The sequence below is a fragment of the Calypte anna genome, chromosome 5A (assembly GCF_003957555.1).
Source record: "Calypte anna isolate BGI_N300 chromosome 5A, bCalAnn1_v1.p, whole genome shotgun sequence".
NCBI classification, from domain to species: domain Eukaryota; kingdom Metazoa; phylum Chordata; class Aves; order Apodiformes; family Trochilidae; genus Calypte; species Calypte anna.
Genome location: NC_044251.1, coordinates 25,607,586 through 25,623,546, shown reverse-complemented (window position 1 = coordinate 25,623,546; position 15,961 = coordinate 25,607,586). Strand labels below are relative to the sequence as shown.

The following is a 15,961-nucleotide window of genomic DNA, read 5'->3' as shown; positions in this document are numbered from 1 at the left end:
ACAACAGGATCTAAGCATTTCTGTAAAGTGCCCTGAGAATATGTCTTTACCCAGTTGTAAGAGTTATAACAAAATGCATTACAACGTTGAAAAGCATGGAAAATAACATAAAAAGAAAAAAGTTTCCTTTGTATATAAATAAAGTTACAATAGACCCTTAATGGACATATCTGTGTTTCATTCAGTTTTGGCCACTGCTTTTCAAGATGGAAGGATAAAGACTGTAAAGAAAGACAGAATTATGGGAGTGGGAAAGACAAAGTTGCATCCAAGGATTGATTGACAGGTACAAATTTCTGTGATTGTACAAAATGAAAAATTAGAGGGCCTTTGTGATTTTTACTTTTTTCACCATTATAATATCAAGAATTTCTTCTTTGTTAGAATTAAAGTATGAAGCTATACTGCCAAAAAGTATTACAAAATGCTGCATGTGTAATTTATAGGTGTTTGTGTTAATTTGGAGGGAGGGTGGGTTTATGAAAAGATTTTGCATGGAATAAACTGCTGGAATAAAAGGTATATTTTTACCAAGCAAAATTACAGTAACAGATATGTACATGTCTCAATTCTTATATCTTTTACTTATCAACAGTGTTTTTCAGTATACCAGTCTGTGTTCTTACATCATAAAATTGCCCTTTTTATCTTTTTAAGTGGTTGGGATTTTGGAAATCTCAATTTCATTTTAGCTGTATTCAGGATTCTCCTGAGATGCTGGGCAATTCTATACACCAATTACCACATCTGCAAATGGCCATAATAATATTTATTCTAAAAGGTTTCCATGATTCACTTTTGCTAGTAGAGTGTTTTCAGATATCCAGCTGGAAGATGCTAAAGAAAATAGAATTAACTGGATTATGTGTCTCCTTGAAATATTGAGTACAGGGGTCAGCAAAGGAAAGTTATTGATCTATCTAGCAAGGATCTGTAGGAGCAAACTTCCATGCCTGTTTATATATATAGTGGTATCTAATGTTAGCATAGTCAAATCTCTGTCAATATTTCCATAACCATAGCTGCTCTGAGTTGCAACTTGACATTCAGAACACTTGCACTATAAATACCTGCTTTTGCACTACTTTTGAACTCTACAATGGAGTCTGTTTTTATTGCTATCTGTGTGGATAGATACTTATGATGGTGCCAACCTCCATTCATCCCCTATCCTTCCTTTACTTAAAATGCTCACCAACGTGGTTCTGTCCTTAATTATTTCCTCTTTTAATCCATCAGCATGGTTACAGTACTCATGGATTGGGTATTGTGTGCATAAAATGAGATCCACAAGATGGTCAGGTGCCTAGCTGCCATTAGCTTAATCAAAGTTGCTTGCCTTAATACCTTCAGAAAACTGTACTATAGTTGTTTATACTATGATTAGGACTAAGTGGTTCAGATCCCGGGGACCTCAAATGGTCAACTGGAGATGATTGATCTTTTTCTGAAAATGAATACATAGCCCTGTCTGAAAATTGTGTTTTTCATGTTGTCTTCAGCTGAGGTTGGAAAATCACTTGTCACTTTTTAAAGCTTTGGTTGACAGCTTCTGTCATAAACCAGTCTCTTTAGTATTTCAATAAAGTGTTCCAAATCAAGAGCCTTGTAAAACTATTACTTTGTGATGACTGAAACCAACCAAACAAAAAACAAACCCAAGAAAAAACAACAACCAAACAACCAAAAAACCAAACCAAACCCAGAGTGCTTTTCTGGGGGGTACATGTATTTTGTAGAACTAGTAATTTTGATTTGACTCTTCAACAACCATGTTAAGTTGCTGTTAAGTAGGGACTATTTTGTACAGAACCCTACATAGTCAATACAGTATGAAGATATTAAAAATATATATAGTGGTTTATATTGTTCATTTTAAGAAGACCATCCCAAGACTTTTCTGTGTATTATACACAGAAACAACTACAGCTGTTTTAGAGTTTTAAGGATGAATTCCCAAATTACTCCACAAAAGGCTGATTACATATAATCCAGAAGCTTACTCTAGGTAAATATGGTGACACATTTCTTTGCATGGGCAGCAGAAGGAACAGCATCTCACTTATTGTTCTGTAGGCTGTAGTGGATCTGCTAACTGTGAGAAGCCACTACCTATACATTGATTCACAGGGATTCACTTTGCTCAGAGTATGCCATGGGTGAATAACCCTTCAGTTTCTTGCCACGTTGCTTTAAATTTTTGTAATTCCACTTTATATTGTCCAACAAAATACTATGAAACAGTTAAAGAAATGGAGTTGTGGAAGGTGGTAATGGTAGTTGTAGAAGGTGACATTATCTGCTAGGATGAATCTAGTTTTGTCATTGCTTTCTTTTTCACCAAGTCCACTCACAGACTTGTATTTTTAGTTTTTATTCATGACTATACATATGGACACATGTCCAATTTGTGTAGAAACTCAGATTGGGATACACCTACTGCTAGCATATGCACCTTCAGAAATGCAGGAATATCTTTTTCCTGGCTAGTATATTATGGCATTCAGTTGTGAGTTCTTTTCCTGATTGCTATTGCACACTGTTCCTATAATTAATATTAATAAATTCTAATTTGCACTCAGAACATAGCCTCCCCTCTTCTCACAACAGAATAATAATTTATTGATTTGATTTTACTTGAAACATCATCCTATTTCCACTGAGAGATCCAGCACTGAAGTACCAGTGCTGTGCAGATACAAACACCCAGGCAATTCAGGGTGTTATCTTTTCAAACAACAGCTAAACTACTGGTTACAAAAGTTCTACATATGTGTGACTGATGAGCAGAATGTCATGGGTTGCAAAGCTGAGGCAAGGTGCAGGAGAATGCTGAAACTGAATAGGAAACCTAGTTTTACCCCTTATTCCACAGCTTCATACAAAATACCATTGCTTTCATATTTAGGGAGCAGCTTCTTACTACACAAGCCATGTGAGAAGAATGGTACCTAATTTAGACAGCAGTAAGCTTTCTAAGTACTGTAAAAGTGGTGATGATTAATGCAGGAGTAGTAGTTAGCCCTTTAAGTGCTTAATGTATTCTTTCTTCTCCTGCTGTTCAGAACAGAATAGAATAAGCATGACTGACAGCTATAGGACTGGTCAGAGTAAATGGTGTCTGTGCAGACTGTTCCTCCTTGCTTTAGCTATTCTGTAGATTCATTAATCCCCACATTTAATAGGTTAGTGGCATGATACACTGTGTTGAAGAACACTGAAAGGAATAACTACAGGTAGTGGCATGCTTGATTCTGAGAAATGATGGAAGTTTTCAATGAAATGGGTGGTGAGGCAATGCTTCTGAAACCAGCATTTACATCTTCAGTGTCTATGACCCTTCCCCTGTCTCTGGCTGGTAAGTCTGCTATCATGTCTGCTAGAAGTAAGGTCAGAGTACAGGATAAGCATTTTTCCATGTTGCTGAATTAGTTCTACTAGTCCTGCAGTTTAAGAAGGGAATAGTCAGGCTATGCAGCAATACAGAAAATAATCTGAAGTCTTGCCCAAGAACCATGTGAAATTTAAGTACAAAGCTTTGTAAATGTTTCTCTTACATTTGATGATATGAAACAGAACAGAATTAGAGCAATAAGCAGATACTTAAAACCATGTTATTTGGCTCTATTTGCCTTGATTTACTCAAGTAGTGCAATTATATACTACTCCTTGAATAACTCCTATATGATTTAATATTTTTCTGTAGGGCATTAAACATTTCCACTCATTTATCTCCTCATTCTGCTTTCAAGCTGAAGGGTCTGTGTCCCCCCCATTTATCCTTACCCTTCTCATATCACGGCCCTCTATTCCGCAATCCTTTATTTGTGTCAGAGGCTTTGCAGTTTTCCCATTCCCTTTTCCCCTTGTCACTGTCATGGTTGCCCATTCTTCTGTCATTATGTTCCTGATAGTGACAGCTCTTCATCTGCTGCCCCTCATTTTCCCTTCCCGGATTCCTTACGTGTCACTCCTCCCTTGTTCCTGGTGCTACCTTCTTTCACAGTCTGCATCCTCTCTGCATTGACACTGCATTGCCTTGGCAGGCCAAAATCTCACACGGGGTCGGGAAGCTCATGCACGAGCCAGGCTCATGCCCATGCTCCCTGGCATCGCTCGTTTCTCCCGTGCTGTCACCCTCGGTGTCCCCCGCTCCCCCCCCCCGGTGCCCCTGTGATCCCGGGGCTGCTGGGGAAGTGTCCGGCGGGCGCTGCAGCCCCTGGCGCTGTCCAGGGTCCTGCAAGCCATCGCCGGGCTGGGCCGACTCCTGCGGGTGCCTCTCCTTTCGTGACTCTGCTACTGGTGTAAATGTCAGAGAAACATAGTTATCTCCGAAAGCTAACCCCCAAATTTCCTGTTTAATATAGAGGAAAGTTATCAACCTGCTAAGGTAAACATCATGTTTCTATCTAGTAAGGAATCTTAAAAAAATTACATGAGGGAGGGAAGAGAATAGTACTACTATAAAATGAATTTTTTTTTGTTTTTATTAGTCAGGTTTGCAATTTTTGTCAAATATCAGCTTTTGATCTTATATGGATTCTTCAAGAACATAATGGGGAAACTAAGAGCCAGATTGTAATTCTCCCATGATTATGATTCAGGAGTAATTGTACCAAAGTCAAATTAAACGAATGTGAAACAGATGTAAGTGGGTTCAGACAGAGAGTTCAATACTTTGCAGCTTAAGTTAATACTTTTTATCATGGCAGATCTTTTACTAGAAAAAAATGCTACAATACACTATTTCACTAATAATGTACCTGTACTTTTTCAGCTAGAATAAAAAATGAGGTAATTACTTCACTGTAATCCTTGCTGGTCATACAATGGGACTGATATAAGAAGTGCCTGAAAGCCTCAGTCTGGATAATGAGCAATGCTTACCAGAAAAAAAAAAAAACCACCCCCCCCACCCCCCCCCCACCCCCCCCAAGATTAAAGAAGATTACAAACTGTGAAACAGGTATCCCCTGTCTTGTTCTGACATTTAGATGGTGGATGATTAGAGTGGGTCTGAGGATAGGAATGATAAGTTAGGATATTAGAGGCAGGATCCACAGTGCATTCTGCTTAGTGACACTGCCCAAAGGAACCTGCAGACACACTCAAAGAGGTCAAATCTGAGGAGATACCTTCTTGGCAAAGGTTATTACCAAGGTGTAGTTGCCTCACTGTAATAGACTCCCTGATTTCATTTAAGTCATTTTTGCCAACAAGTAAATATTGTTTATTGTGGATTTGTCCCTGAATTAATGAAGAACTGCATGACTTAAAAAATGGTAAGAAACTGTATACAATAGAAGATAACAAAAGTATCAGGTTGCTTTTTCTTGTGCAGTACATAGTAGTCCTGATTCTTAGTTGATTTCTCAATTTCCAAGTACATTAAAAGTTCTGAAAACTATCTGAAAAAAAAGGTTTTCAGGCTTTCCTAGAGAGAAAGCTTTAAATGCTCACCTGGACAGAAGGGTTCCTAGAGAGTAAAGAAATTATAAAAGGATTCTGCACTGGATTCTGTCCAGATTCATACTACTGAAGGATGGGTCAATAGAATATAAAGAACAAGATGCACTTCACTTGGGTTATTCTGAATCTCTTGGCATGAGTGTAAATAGCAGCACTCCTCTGGCAATATACTGAATGAAGAATGATCTTCACAATCAGAAATGTCATATTTCAAACAATCAAAGAGTTAACAATAAAACGAGTAGTTATGTACACAGGTGAACATATTGCAAAGTGATGAAACAAAAGCTGTCTCGACTTCCATCTAGCTATGTCTCATCTCTTTGTTGCACCCAAGAAATGCAATATATCAGTTACAGATGATTTCTACTATCAATGCATTTTTCCATTCTTGCTTACTGTATTTAAGTAGGTATAGGAAGCATTTATTCATTTCTTCTGCTATGTCTTTCTTTGAGTTACATCAGAGCAGCTTCTGCATCTCTCATGCCATATTACTAATGAATAGTAAGAGGCCACTTAGCATTTTATTTTTCTTTCAATGAAATTGCTTGAAATAGAAAGCCTCTTGTCTATTGTGTTGTGATTGTCACAGCCCAGTCCTGCAGGGCCCTGATTCTCAATTAACACCAACTTTGAGGACATTAAGTGTGAACAATGAGCCCCAAATGAAAAGGAAGTATTTAGGCAGACCAGTTTGATAAACTTTTAATAGGAAGTCAAGTCCTGAAAATTCTTATGCAGGTATTAAAGTAGATCTCTCCTGCTATATTTTTTTTCTTGGTGGTCTTTCACTTCAATATTGAGCATTGCTGAATCTACTTAGCTTATGAAAGTTGACAGAGTAACAGCTTGAAACACTATGGCTTCAAGGCACCAGTTTTTCCCTATCATGAGAATTCGACATCACTGCAGGGTGAAAGGCCTTTTATTTGCATAAGATAATGGTTACGTTTCTATGCAACAGCTGTGCTGTCAGTGAAAGATGCACTCATTGTGCCAAATCCATCTCTGGAGTAACCCCATTGATTTTAAATGAGTTACTTTGGGAATAAATTGGCCCACTGGATAAAACTTCAGCTCTGAGGCATTGAAATAATTGAGCAAGATTTCCATGACCATAAAATTGTAAAAAATTGCAAAACAATTACATTATGTCATGTATTTATGCACCTGACAGATCACAGCTGATTTGTCACAAGGTTTTTAAGACATATAGCTAGAGCAAGCATTTATGTGGAGCTTTTAGACACTTTCTGGAAATATAGGAGCATTAAGAATATACAAGAAACAGGAGTATGGTGTTGTATCAGCATTATCTACTAAGTGTTACTGTAAGTCAAACAAGTATAAGATGTGTCTCTAACATCAGTTTGACAACAAAGGATTCTCATGGCCACATGAAAATTCTTCTTCTTCAGGCATTAACAAACAGAATGTGCTTCTGGTAATGAAGTACCCGAAGGCTTCACCTCTGCACTATAGACTTCTTGGTTATATTAGCAAGAATTTAATGCTGCTGGCCTTTCAGTGGGCTGTTTGAATTTGGTGATATTGAGTTCTCAGTGAATAGATGTCTAGCACAATACCCACCTCATCACTGAACTGCACAAAGACAAAGCAGTGCTTCGGTTAGGGTGACACAATTGAGTAATATAGGTCTACATGTTATTTTTTCCCAGTGATGTACAAGGAAGATGCCAGCAAACTGGAAACTGTTCTGAGTGCTGAGGAAAAGTTATAGTTATATACATGCATGTACATGTTTTATATGTGTGTGTATAAACAGATAAACAATTCTTTATTGATACATATTTGATAAGTGATCTTTTGGGGGTTCAGAAGCCTTCTTAGAAGTCGTTTTGGTTATTGGAATCATTGAAAGATTTTTGAACTATTATTCAAGGAATACAGCACGATTAGCAAAGTCTACTCTCACTTTTCTTTCCATTCATCTTGCAGAAGTAAAGTCAACAGGAATCCCAAAGCCTGCTCAGAATACATTGGGATTTGCTTGAAGAGGAGATACCCTGTGCTCCTGATGTCATCATTGCAATCATCTCAAGTCTGACTGAGCAGGCTCATTATCATTCTCACCATGTCCTCCCTTAAAGCAGCCTCTCCCGCCTCCTCCTGTACAGCACAAAACAGGAGCCACAGGGATGCTTGGATTAGGGAAAGGAGAGACACGCTGCACCTCCCCCCAAGAAAACTTGCTATGTTACTTCCATCTAGTTTCTTCAGCTATATAATGCTTTACAGGACTCTGCACACCACCACAGAATGAAGGTGTGGATTCACAAATACTGTCTTCCCCTTTCTTTTGGGGGTTGAACAAAGACTGAGGACAAGCACAGATGTCTGTATTTATTTAGGCTGTGCATGTGGATTTGAAGAGTGTGCCATCCTCCACAGTAAGACTCTCCCGAGAAGATCCACACATTTCAGACTTTTCTTTTTTTCCACCAGAGCAGGTTTCTCCCGCTCATCTTACAAAGTTATCTGACATCTGAGCAACAGATAGGAAAGCAGGACAGAGAGGGCAGTTGAGCAAAAATAAGTAGAGCAAAAAGCAGGAGACAAATTATCTCAGGCACTAGATTTAGATCATAATAATTTTTCCTGAAGATTCAGAAAGTTCTGGCTATGGACCCCAGGACTGATTTGGATTTGGGTCTCTGAACTGAGACCCATATGAATTTTTGGGTCTCTCCCCTAAACCATTCCCAGTGATCCTCTTCATACAAGGAGTTGATTTCCACTGTGAAAGAGAAGGAAGGACAGGGTTAACCTCACACAGTCTCCCTTCAGGCCCCCAGAGGGGCTGGGGTTTTGTTTTTCTGGGTAAGGGAGGGGGAGCTGGGGCCTGTATTGTAACTGGAACTGGAGACCTTTCTGGTGTTACCAACCTGTTTTGGGTTTTAGGGAAAGCCTGGAGCAGGAGAGAGAGGAGAGAGAATGCAGACCTGGAAAACAGTGACTGTGGTAACTGCACAAGGCAAAGCCAAGTGTCCTCCATTTCCCTGAAGCCTCCTGAGAGCACAGGGGGGCTCAGAGACGCCTCCAGCCTCTCTCCCAGCCCTCCTGCCCCCTCCCCGCAGCCTGGTTACATATTTCAGCACTGCCTTGCCAGCCTTTCCCTTGACACCAGGTGTCTGTCCTTGTCCAAACGCACAGAGGAGTGGGGACAGAAAGGGGAGCAAGAGTCCGCTGGCTTTCGGAGTGCCCGGCCCTGGTCACCCGGAACCTGTGGGGGGCTCGAACGTTCCCCTGCCCTTCCCCTCCCCCTGCGCTGAAGAGGCTCTGGATGCTGCCGTACTCCTGCCATGTGCTGCCGCCGCCTCTACTACGCCTCTATAGCTTAGCCGAGCGTTTCTCCGACTGCAAACTCCGCCAAACAAGCTTACATTCTCCTCCAGGGAAGGATACCCAGTAAGTACCCGCCGGAGCCTGCCCCCTCCATAGAGCATCCCGCCGCCACCGCCTCTTACAAAGGGAATCGCAGCCTCTACCCCTCGCGCCTTCTACCCACCCCCTTTTAAAGCCAGTGCAGATAGGGGCTCCCTGAATTCCCTCCAAAGCGATAGGGTGGCTCCCTCGTCCACCTCCTCCTCTTCCTGCTCCGGCTCTCCTTAGCGAGCCAGGCTGCTGCTGCATTCAGCCGGGGTGGTCCCCAGCCTCGCCCCAGCCATGCCGCTGCGTCTCCCCCCCACGCCTCACTTTTGTTACCCCTCTAGTGCCCGGGGCTGAACTGAGGTGGGCTCATTTTTGAGAGGGTGTGGCTGAGGCCAAGGACTGTTTGCGCGTGTGGGAGGTGTCCCTGGGGGTGTGTGTGGGGGGCTGGCTGAGTCCCCGATCCTCGCAAGCCCGTGGGCTCGCCGGCGCGGGTGCCCCCTCAGGTGGGCGCAGAGAGGGGCCGGGCTGCAGCGGGGACCCCGCCACCCTGACATCTGCAGGTGGACTGAGCCAGCCAGCTGCGGGAACCTCCCCGGGAGCCAGCGGCACCCTGGCACCCTGCCCGTTCGTGTTCCATTCCCGTTCCCTGTAGACCTTCTCTGTCTAGGAAGGAGCTCCATTCCTTCTTCCTCTCTCTCTGCTGGGGTGTCTGCACCCCTCCTCACTCACCAGTACAAACCTCTCTGCTCCACTCGCCTTCCCGCCCCTCCCCACCTTCTTTGATTTATTTGTGTATTTCTTTCCTTGGCAACCACTAGTTCCCCTCAGTCAAACAGCGCAGACTCCCTATAATTTGAAATTAATTTGTTTGCAGCGTTGAGACAGGAAGGTTGGGAATTTATTTAATTCTTTTTCCTCCCTGTGCAAAAGGAAGCTATGAAATTTCCAATCGAGACTCCAAGAAAACAGGTGAACTGGGATCCTCAAGGTTGGTGATTCTCTCTTATTATCATTACTATAATAATAACAATTATTATTATTCCTTGTGTCTAGTGACTCGTAGGAGACTATTTGGCTCCAAATGGGAGGAGACACTGGCTGCTTGTCTGCATCCCATGTGCACTGCTCAGTCTTTCTTGCTCAGTCTTATCAGTACATTAGAGAATGTTCCTCAGATACGGGCTTGGGTGGAGGCATGGGTAAAACCTCTTTTAGGCATAAGTTTTATATCTTAATATTTGTTATTTCTCTTCCCTCCCTTTTTCTTGAGTATTTCCATGTCAAACTTGCCTGGGATGGCAGTCATCTCTGGCTCACAGCATTGTTTGTTTTATCTGTGGCTCCTTTGTTGTTTCTAGTGATCATTGTCTCTGCTAAATGGGTGGTAGAGGAGTGGACACAGATGTGACTGCTTGCTCAGGGCTCCTTGATGGCAAATTGAGGCAAGCAACTGGAGAAAAATTCTGCTGCAATATAACTGATAGTATGGATGGTATAGAAAGACATAAAATAATGGAGCCCAAAGGGACCTTTAGACACTTTACTATGTCCTGCTAACAATTGATCAGCCCAAATGCATAGTTGGATTAAGTCTATAGTTAGGTTTGGAGTTTGTCTTGTGGAGTGTGCTTGTGTGGTGGTGGAAGATTTACGCCAGTGCAGTTGTTTTCAAGAAAACAATCCAACTGATATTAAAAAAAAAAAAAGAAAAAAAAAAAGAAAAAGAAAAAGAGAAGAAATTATTTCTTTTCCTTGCATGTGGAAGAGGTTCATGTGCAGCCTACAGAAGAAGTGACTGAAAAAGCCCCTACTGATAATTTGTATATTGGAGTGTCATATTTCTATGTATTTAGAGGAGCAGAGCAACTTGAAGCCATATGCCTGGGTTTGCAGCAGAACTGCTGGCAGACAGTCAGTGAACAGCAGTGCTTGCAGGAAGTATGAAGTGATAGCATGGGCTCTGATTATTCATCTTTATTCTTCAGGTTTGGTTTTAGTGGTCAATTTGTCTGTGATTCTCAGTGCCCTCATCTCTACAAAATGAAATGTTAGAAACAGTTTCTCCTGGTGTAGAAGCAATGCAGCAGAACTGACACCTTTCTGCAGAGCAGATCCTATGTGCTGTTTGAATAGTAGACACAGTTAAGCTTTAGTTTAAGCTTTACTACATCTTTAACTACATGAAGGCTGAAATTGACACACCAGACTCCTGAGCCCTCAGTTTCACAATGAACACATGGATAGTAGTTCCATCAGAGATTTGATTGTTTTAATAGCAGTATATTTGTTATCCCAGGGTGCATATTCTGTGTGGTGAAAACTTTCTCTTCCCAAGTGCTGTTCTGAATGCACGTTTTCTGTTGCTTCATTTTTATTAATTTTCACAGAATCACAAAATTGTCACAGTTGGAAAAGACCTCTAAGATCACTGCATCATATGTATTGTTTAAAAATTACTTTTCATGCAAAAACCCCTTTCCTCCCTTCCCCTGACAAGGCACACAGGAGGCTGTCCTGATGACATTCTTTGTGCAGCTTTGCTTGGCAATCAGCCTTAAAGTGTATGGATCCAACAGGTGGTTGGTCACAATTTACCAATGTATCCAAAATCATAGAGCTCTGTGACAAGTTAAAGACCTCAAATCTACCAAATTACCTCTCTGACAAGCTGAATCTTTGCTAAGAACTGCAGACTCCTACTAGTTATTTCCCCTCAGTGTACTGACATTATTAACCAGGCTGCAAGGATAGCAGGAAAGAAGTATATAGCATGTATAGCCAGGAAAGAAGGAAAAGATGTCAATATCTAATTCTCCAATGGACTTGGGGATGTAAAAAGGCAAGTTGGTATGGAAAAGTTGTCTAAGTCTCAACCCTTTAACCAATAGAGAAACAGTGCAATGACATTGTGCTCACATAATCCCTCTGAAGAATTAGTGAGGGGGGCAAAAGACAAAGTATATACACATAATTAAAAAAAATTACTTAGTTCTATTATTTTTAAAGAAAAATATACCTATGTAGAGAGAAATATTAGCAAAGATCTACACAAAGTTACTTCAAGCCCCCAAATTAATTCGATTTACAGTCATGTATGTACTAGGGTCTCAGCAAGTACGTGTGAAAAATTATGTTTTAAATGATACCCTATGTGGTATCCTTGGAGTTAGGAACTGAAGTAACTTTTGTCAGGTACAGAGATCAACATGCAGAAAGTGGTCATTCAAGGATACAAAGAGTTCTAAGCATTAAAGGCAGAGATCAAGTGCAGTAGTGTTCACACTTAAACAAGGTTAATTTGTGTGTGTATCATATAACCATGTCCTGTTCTGGTTGTCAGACAGAGAATGTGCAGTTTCCACAGTCTGGTCTAGCAGGAATTGTGCTAACTTGTGCTAGCTGTACTCGAAATACATCAAGTAATGTTCCTGGCAAGCAAGGTAAGAGTCCAGGGATGTAAATGAGGACTATGATATTTAAAAGATTGTTTAGTTTTGATTAGCCCAGGCAATATTTTCAATATTTTGTAGAAACTACACATTCCTAAAAGCCTGGGTCCTGTTGTGGGTATGTGGCTGGCTTGAGACTGATGCTGCTGCTGTTATGAACCCAGGTCAGAATGATAGTAATTGAAATGAATTAATGCTCAAACTCTAAAATGCTGACTGAACTATAAATATTTATATACATAAATAAATTGGAGTCTGCTGGTGGCTTTCATCTGGCATAAAACTGGCGTTCTCAGTACACATCAGAGAAGATCAATATACCATAGAAAGGCTTTGTGTAGAGAACAGTTTTAGAAAGTAGAATTGACATGAGGGATGGTGTCTGACAGACAGATAATGGGAGGCTAATTTCTCAGCCACCAAACTGGAAGGCACAGGGCATGAAGACTGAGCTGTGCTTTTCACTTGTTCAGTATCTTCACTTGTCTTGGATACAAAGTATATCTGTGTGTTCTCTGTAAATGCAGAGTGTGATTTCTAGATAAACTGAGTGTTTCATAGACCTGGAATTATATAGGGTCTAGATTCCTCCAGTGAACTCTCCTACTATCCCAGGCCCTCAAACTGTATAATCCAATTGAAAAACAGATTAAACTCCATCCCAGAAGTCACTGGGACTCTTCCCTAGCAGTCCGACATAAAATATGAACTTGAATCTCATATGTATTGATTAAAAACAAGCTATTCATATATAGTAGGTAAATGGGGTAAGAAATTAATAAAAACCACAAGCAGCTACCTCAGGAATGTTTGAGGGAGAGTTGGACACATGGAGTATAAGTACAGGATCTCACAGTCCCTGGTCTTAAATTAAAAAAAACCAAAACACTCAAAAACCAAGCCTGCCATTTGTGTTACTGGTGGAATCAGCCTGGATATACACAGTGATAAAACCTTCCATCTGTGTATCAATGATTTTTGCATCTCCCATTTCATGTAATCAAAGTAAAGCAATAATAAATAAAGTCAGTCAAAGACCAAATTTTTGATTTCATACCTTATACACCTTCCCATCTATACTTTTCAAAATATAAGATTTGGTTTATAGAAACTTATGAAGACATTAATTTTTGAAACTGTTTTTCTCATCCCTCCTCTATCCTGGATTCCTCCCGCTGTTTGTTATGCCCACCTGTTGTCCATGATTTAATTGGTTTATAATGTCTTTGCACATTTATCTTTTATGTAGCACCTAAAACACAGTGAGTCCCTCATCCTCACTGAGAGATCTGGATGTTACATCAACATAATTTTTCTTTTCCCTTTGAATTATGCTGTTGCTTTGCAGAAAAGAAGAGTGTATGAAACTGTTTCCAATATACTCAGAAATCATCCCCACGCATGACTGTCTTGCAGGATGACAGTGAGATGTCTTTTCCGAGGGAAGGATGTTTATCTTGATGATTCTCATAGTAGTCAGAAAATGGAGTTCAGTCTTGTTCTGTCCTTTGTGCCTACAGTTTTTTGCTGTCATTGAAGTGATGTGAAATGTCAAAGCCTTTAAATTTTCCAGGTAATGTTTATCTCTGCACTGACCTTTCAGAACTCTAAAGTTTTGATACAGGTTTCTGCATCTGCATCTTGTGAAACAAAGACATTGTTTGTATACGATGTCTTTCTGCAGTTCGGAACCCTAAAATAATGCATTTATTATCATCCTTACATTTAATCTGGAAGTTAGTGGCCTGTGGGGAATTCATGCTGTGGTTGAGAGTCTGGAGTTCCTGTTCAGATTTTGCCACTGACTTACTGATTAACCCTCAGTAAGCCATTTCCTCTTTCTTTCTCTTCTTTTCTCCTTGACTGCAAAATGGGAATATTAATAATTCCCTAATGCACAAGGGTGTTGTGAAATGTAATTAACTTGTTTAGAGCAATCTAAGATCTGCTATTGAAAGAAGAGCATATGTGTTGCAAGCAAATGCTAAAGCAATTAGGAGGGAACAAAACAGCCTGTCATCAGGCACAGATCAAATCAATCTCTGCACTTCACAACTAGAAGAAACTAGTATTGCTTGTACTTCTTTCTTTTCTTAGTTTCCCATACATAGGTATCAAGACACCTTTGATATTCAACAGCTGCCACTCCAGAGGGGCTTGAGTTCTTCATGTGTCCTGTGTCACCTGCCATGGGATTTTTCACTTCACCTGACACACCTCAGGTAGCACTGGACACTGATATTTAGGGCAAATGCCTTCATGCAGGTATCAGGATTGGATCGTTCCTTGATGAGTGGTTGTTGGAAAGATCTTCAGCATCAGATACTCAGTATAAGTTAAACTCACACTGCCTGTAGAGTGTTATAAACAGGCTGCAATTCCTGTTTTTTATGTCCTTTTGTTCAAAGAGACCAATACAGAAGGCAAAGGCATAGATGAGTAGGATGAGCTTGTTACTAATTTCTTTTCTCTGTTTTCAAGAATACATATTGAAAGATGTGGTGTGCAGATGTGAGCCAGACTGTAACTTTCTGTGCTAGTAAGTCAATTCTTAGTTGCTCAGTGTAGGAGGACTCTTATGGAAAGTTATGATCTCGAAAAAAATATTTCCTAGCAAATGACCCATGGGCAGCAGGATACTGGCCATGTGCTACTCTTATCACAAATCATGTTGATTACTGACCTATCTGATAGACTAGGACTCTGCTGTTCCTTATAACAAGGATGCAGAACAACTGTAAGGACTTTATTTTAAAGAGACATTTGAAGGAGAATAAAAATTGGATGAAAAGGAGGGCAGTCCTGTTAGCACATGGTGTAGGCACAATTGTGCTACATACCATAAGGTGGAAAATTTGAAGAGTTTAAAAAACAAATAAATGAGAATGAAAAAAATCAGAACTTTACTAAAGGTTATGGGGAACCTGCAGATGAGATGAATACTGTTGACCCTAATGAAATAGGGTCCTATCCTATGAGAGACAGGAAAGTGTAACTGAATTAGCAGGAGAGGAAGAAAGACAGCAGAGCACTGTTAGTTTCATCACTGTCATCTTTAGGATGCCCTGGAAGTGGAAAAAAAAGGAATCCAGAAAAGTAAAATTAGTAATAAGGCAGTAGCAGAGTGAAAGGCTGGCCAGGAGCTTTAGTAATAGTAAAGAATGAAGTCTGGAGAAGATAAAGATGAAGGGGAGGGTACCAGTTAGGTGTCATCTGTAATGTGAGAAAAAGGGAATGAAAAGAATCAAAGGCAATATCAAGTTGTAAGTCTTTAGACAGGGAGAGCAATAGAATTGTCAGCAGTGGGAGTGTTTAAGACAGAACTCTTATTTCAGTGAAAGATAACAATGCTATTTTTTTGCCACATACATAATCTTTGTAAACTCTTGAAAAACTGATGCTGCCTGAAGTGATGGAGTTTACTTTTGGAAGAAAGATACATGTAGTATTAATTGGGTAGGTTTTGATCCAGCTTTTGGTTTTTATGTGGATTGATGTAGCTAGCATGTAGGTAATATCAGCTTCAGACAGAACAGTGCATATATATGGTATATATGCTTTTCACAGTTACCATCAAATATTAACTCCCACTTAGATTACTTAAACAAAATGATATTTCAAAAGTGGATTATGAATCTCCTACCACA

At 40.3% G+C, this 15,961-nt stretch overlaps 2 protein-coding genes across 2 annotated transcripts in view; one reads left to right on the top strand and one right to left on the bottom strand.

The window, feature by feature from the left end:
- ZC3H14 (zinc finger CCCH-type containing 14) overlaps positions 1-15,961 on the bottom strand; it is a 977,341-nt gene that overhangs the window by 119,859 nt on the left and 841,521 nt on the right. The window lies entirely within an intron of this gene.
- The window catches only part of KCNK10 (potassium two pore domain channel subfamily K member 10), a 58,377-nt gene continuing 52,217 nt past the window's right edge, over positions 9,802-15,961 (top strand). Inside the window, exon 1 of the mRNA XM_008492302.2 lies at positions 9,802-9,853. Within this exon, the coding sequence (XP_008490524.1) occupies positions 9,802-9,853 (52 nt within the window). The remainder of the gene's footprint in view (positions 9,854-15,961) is intronic.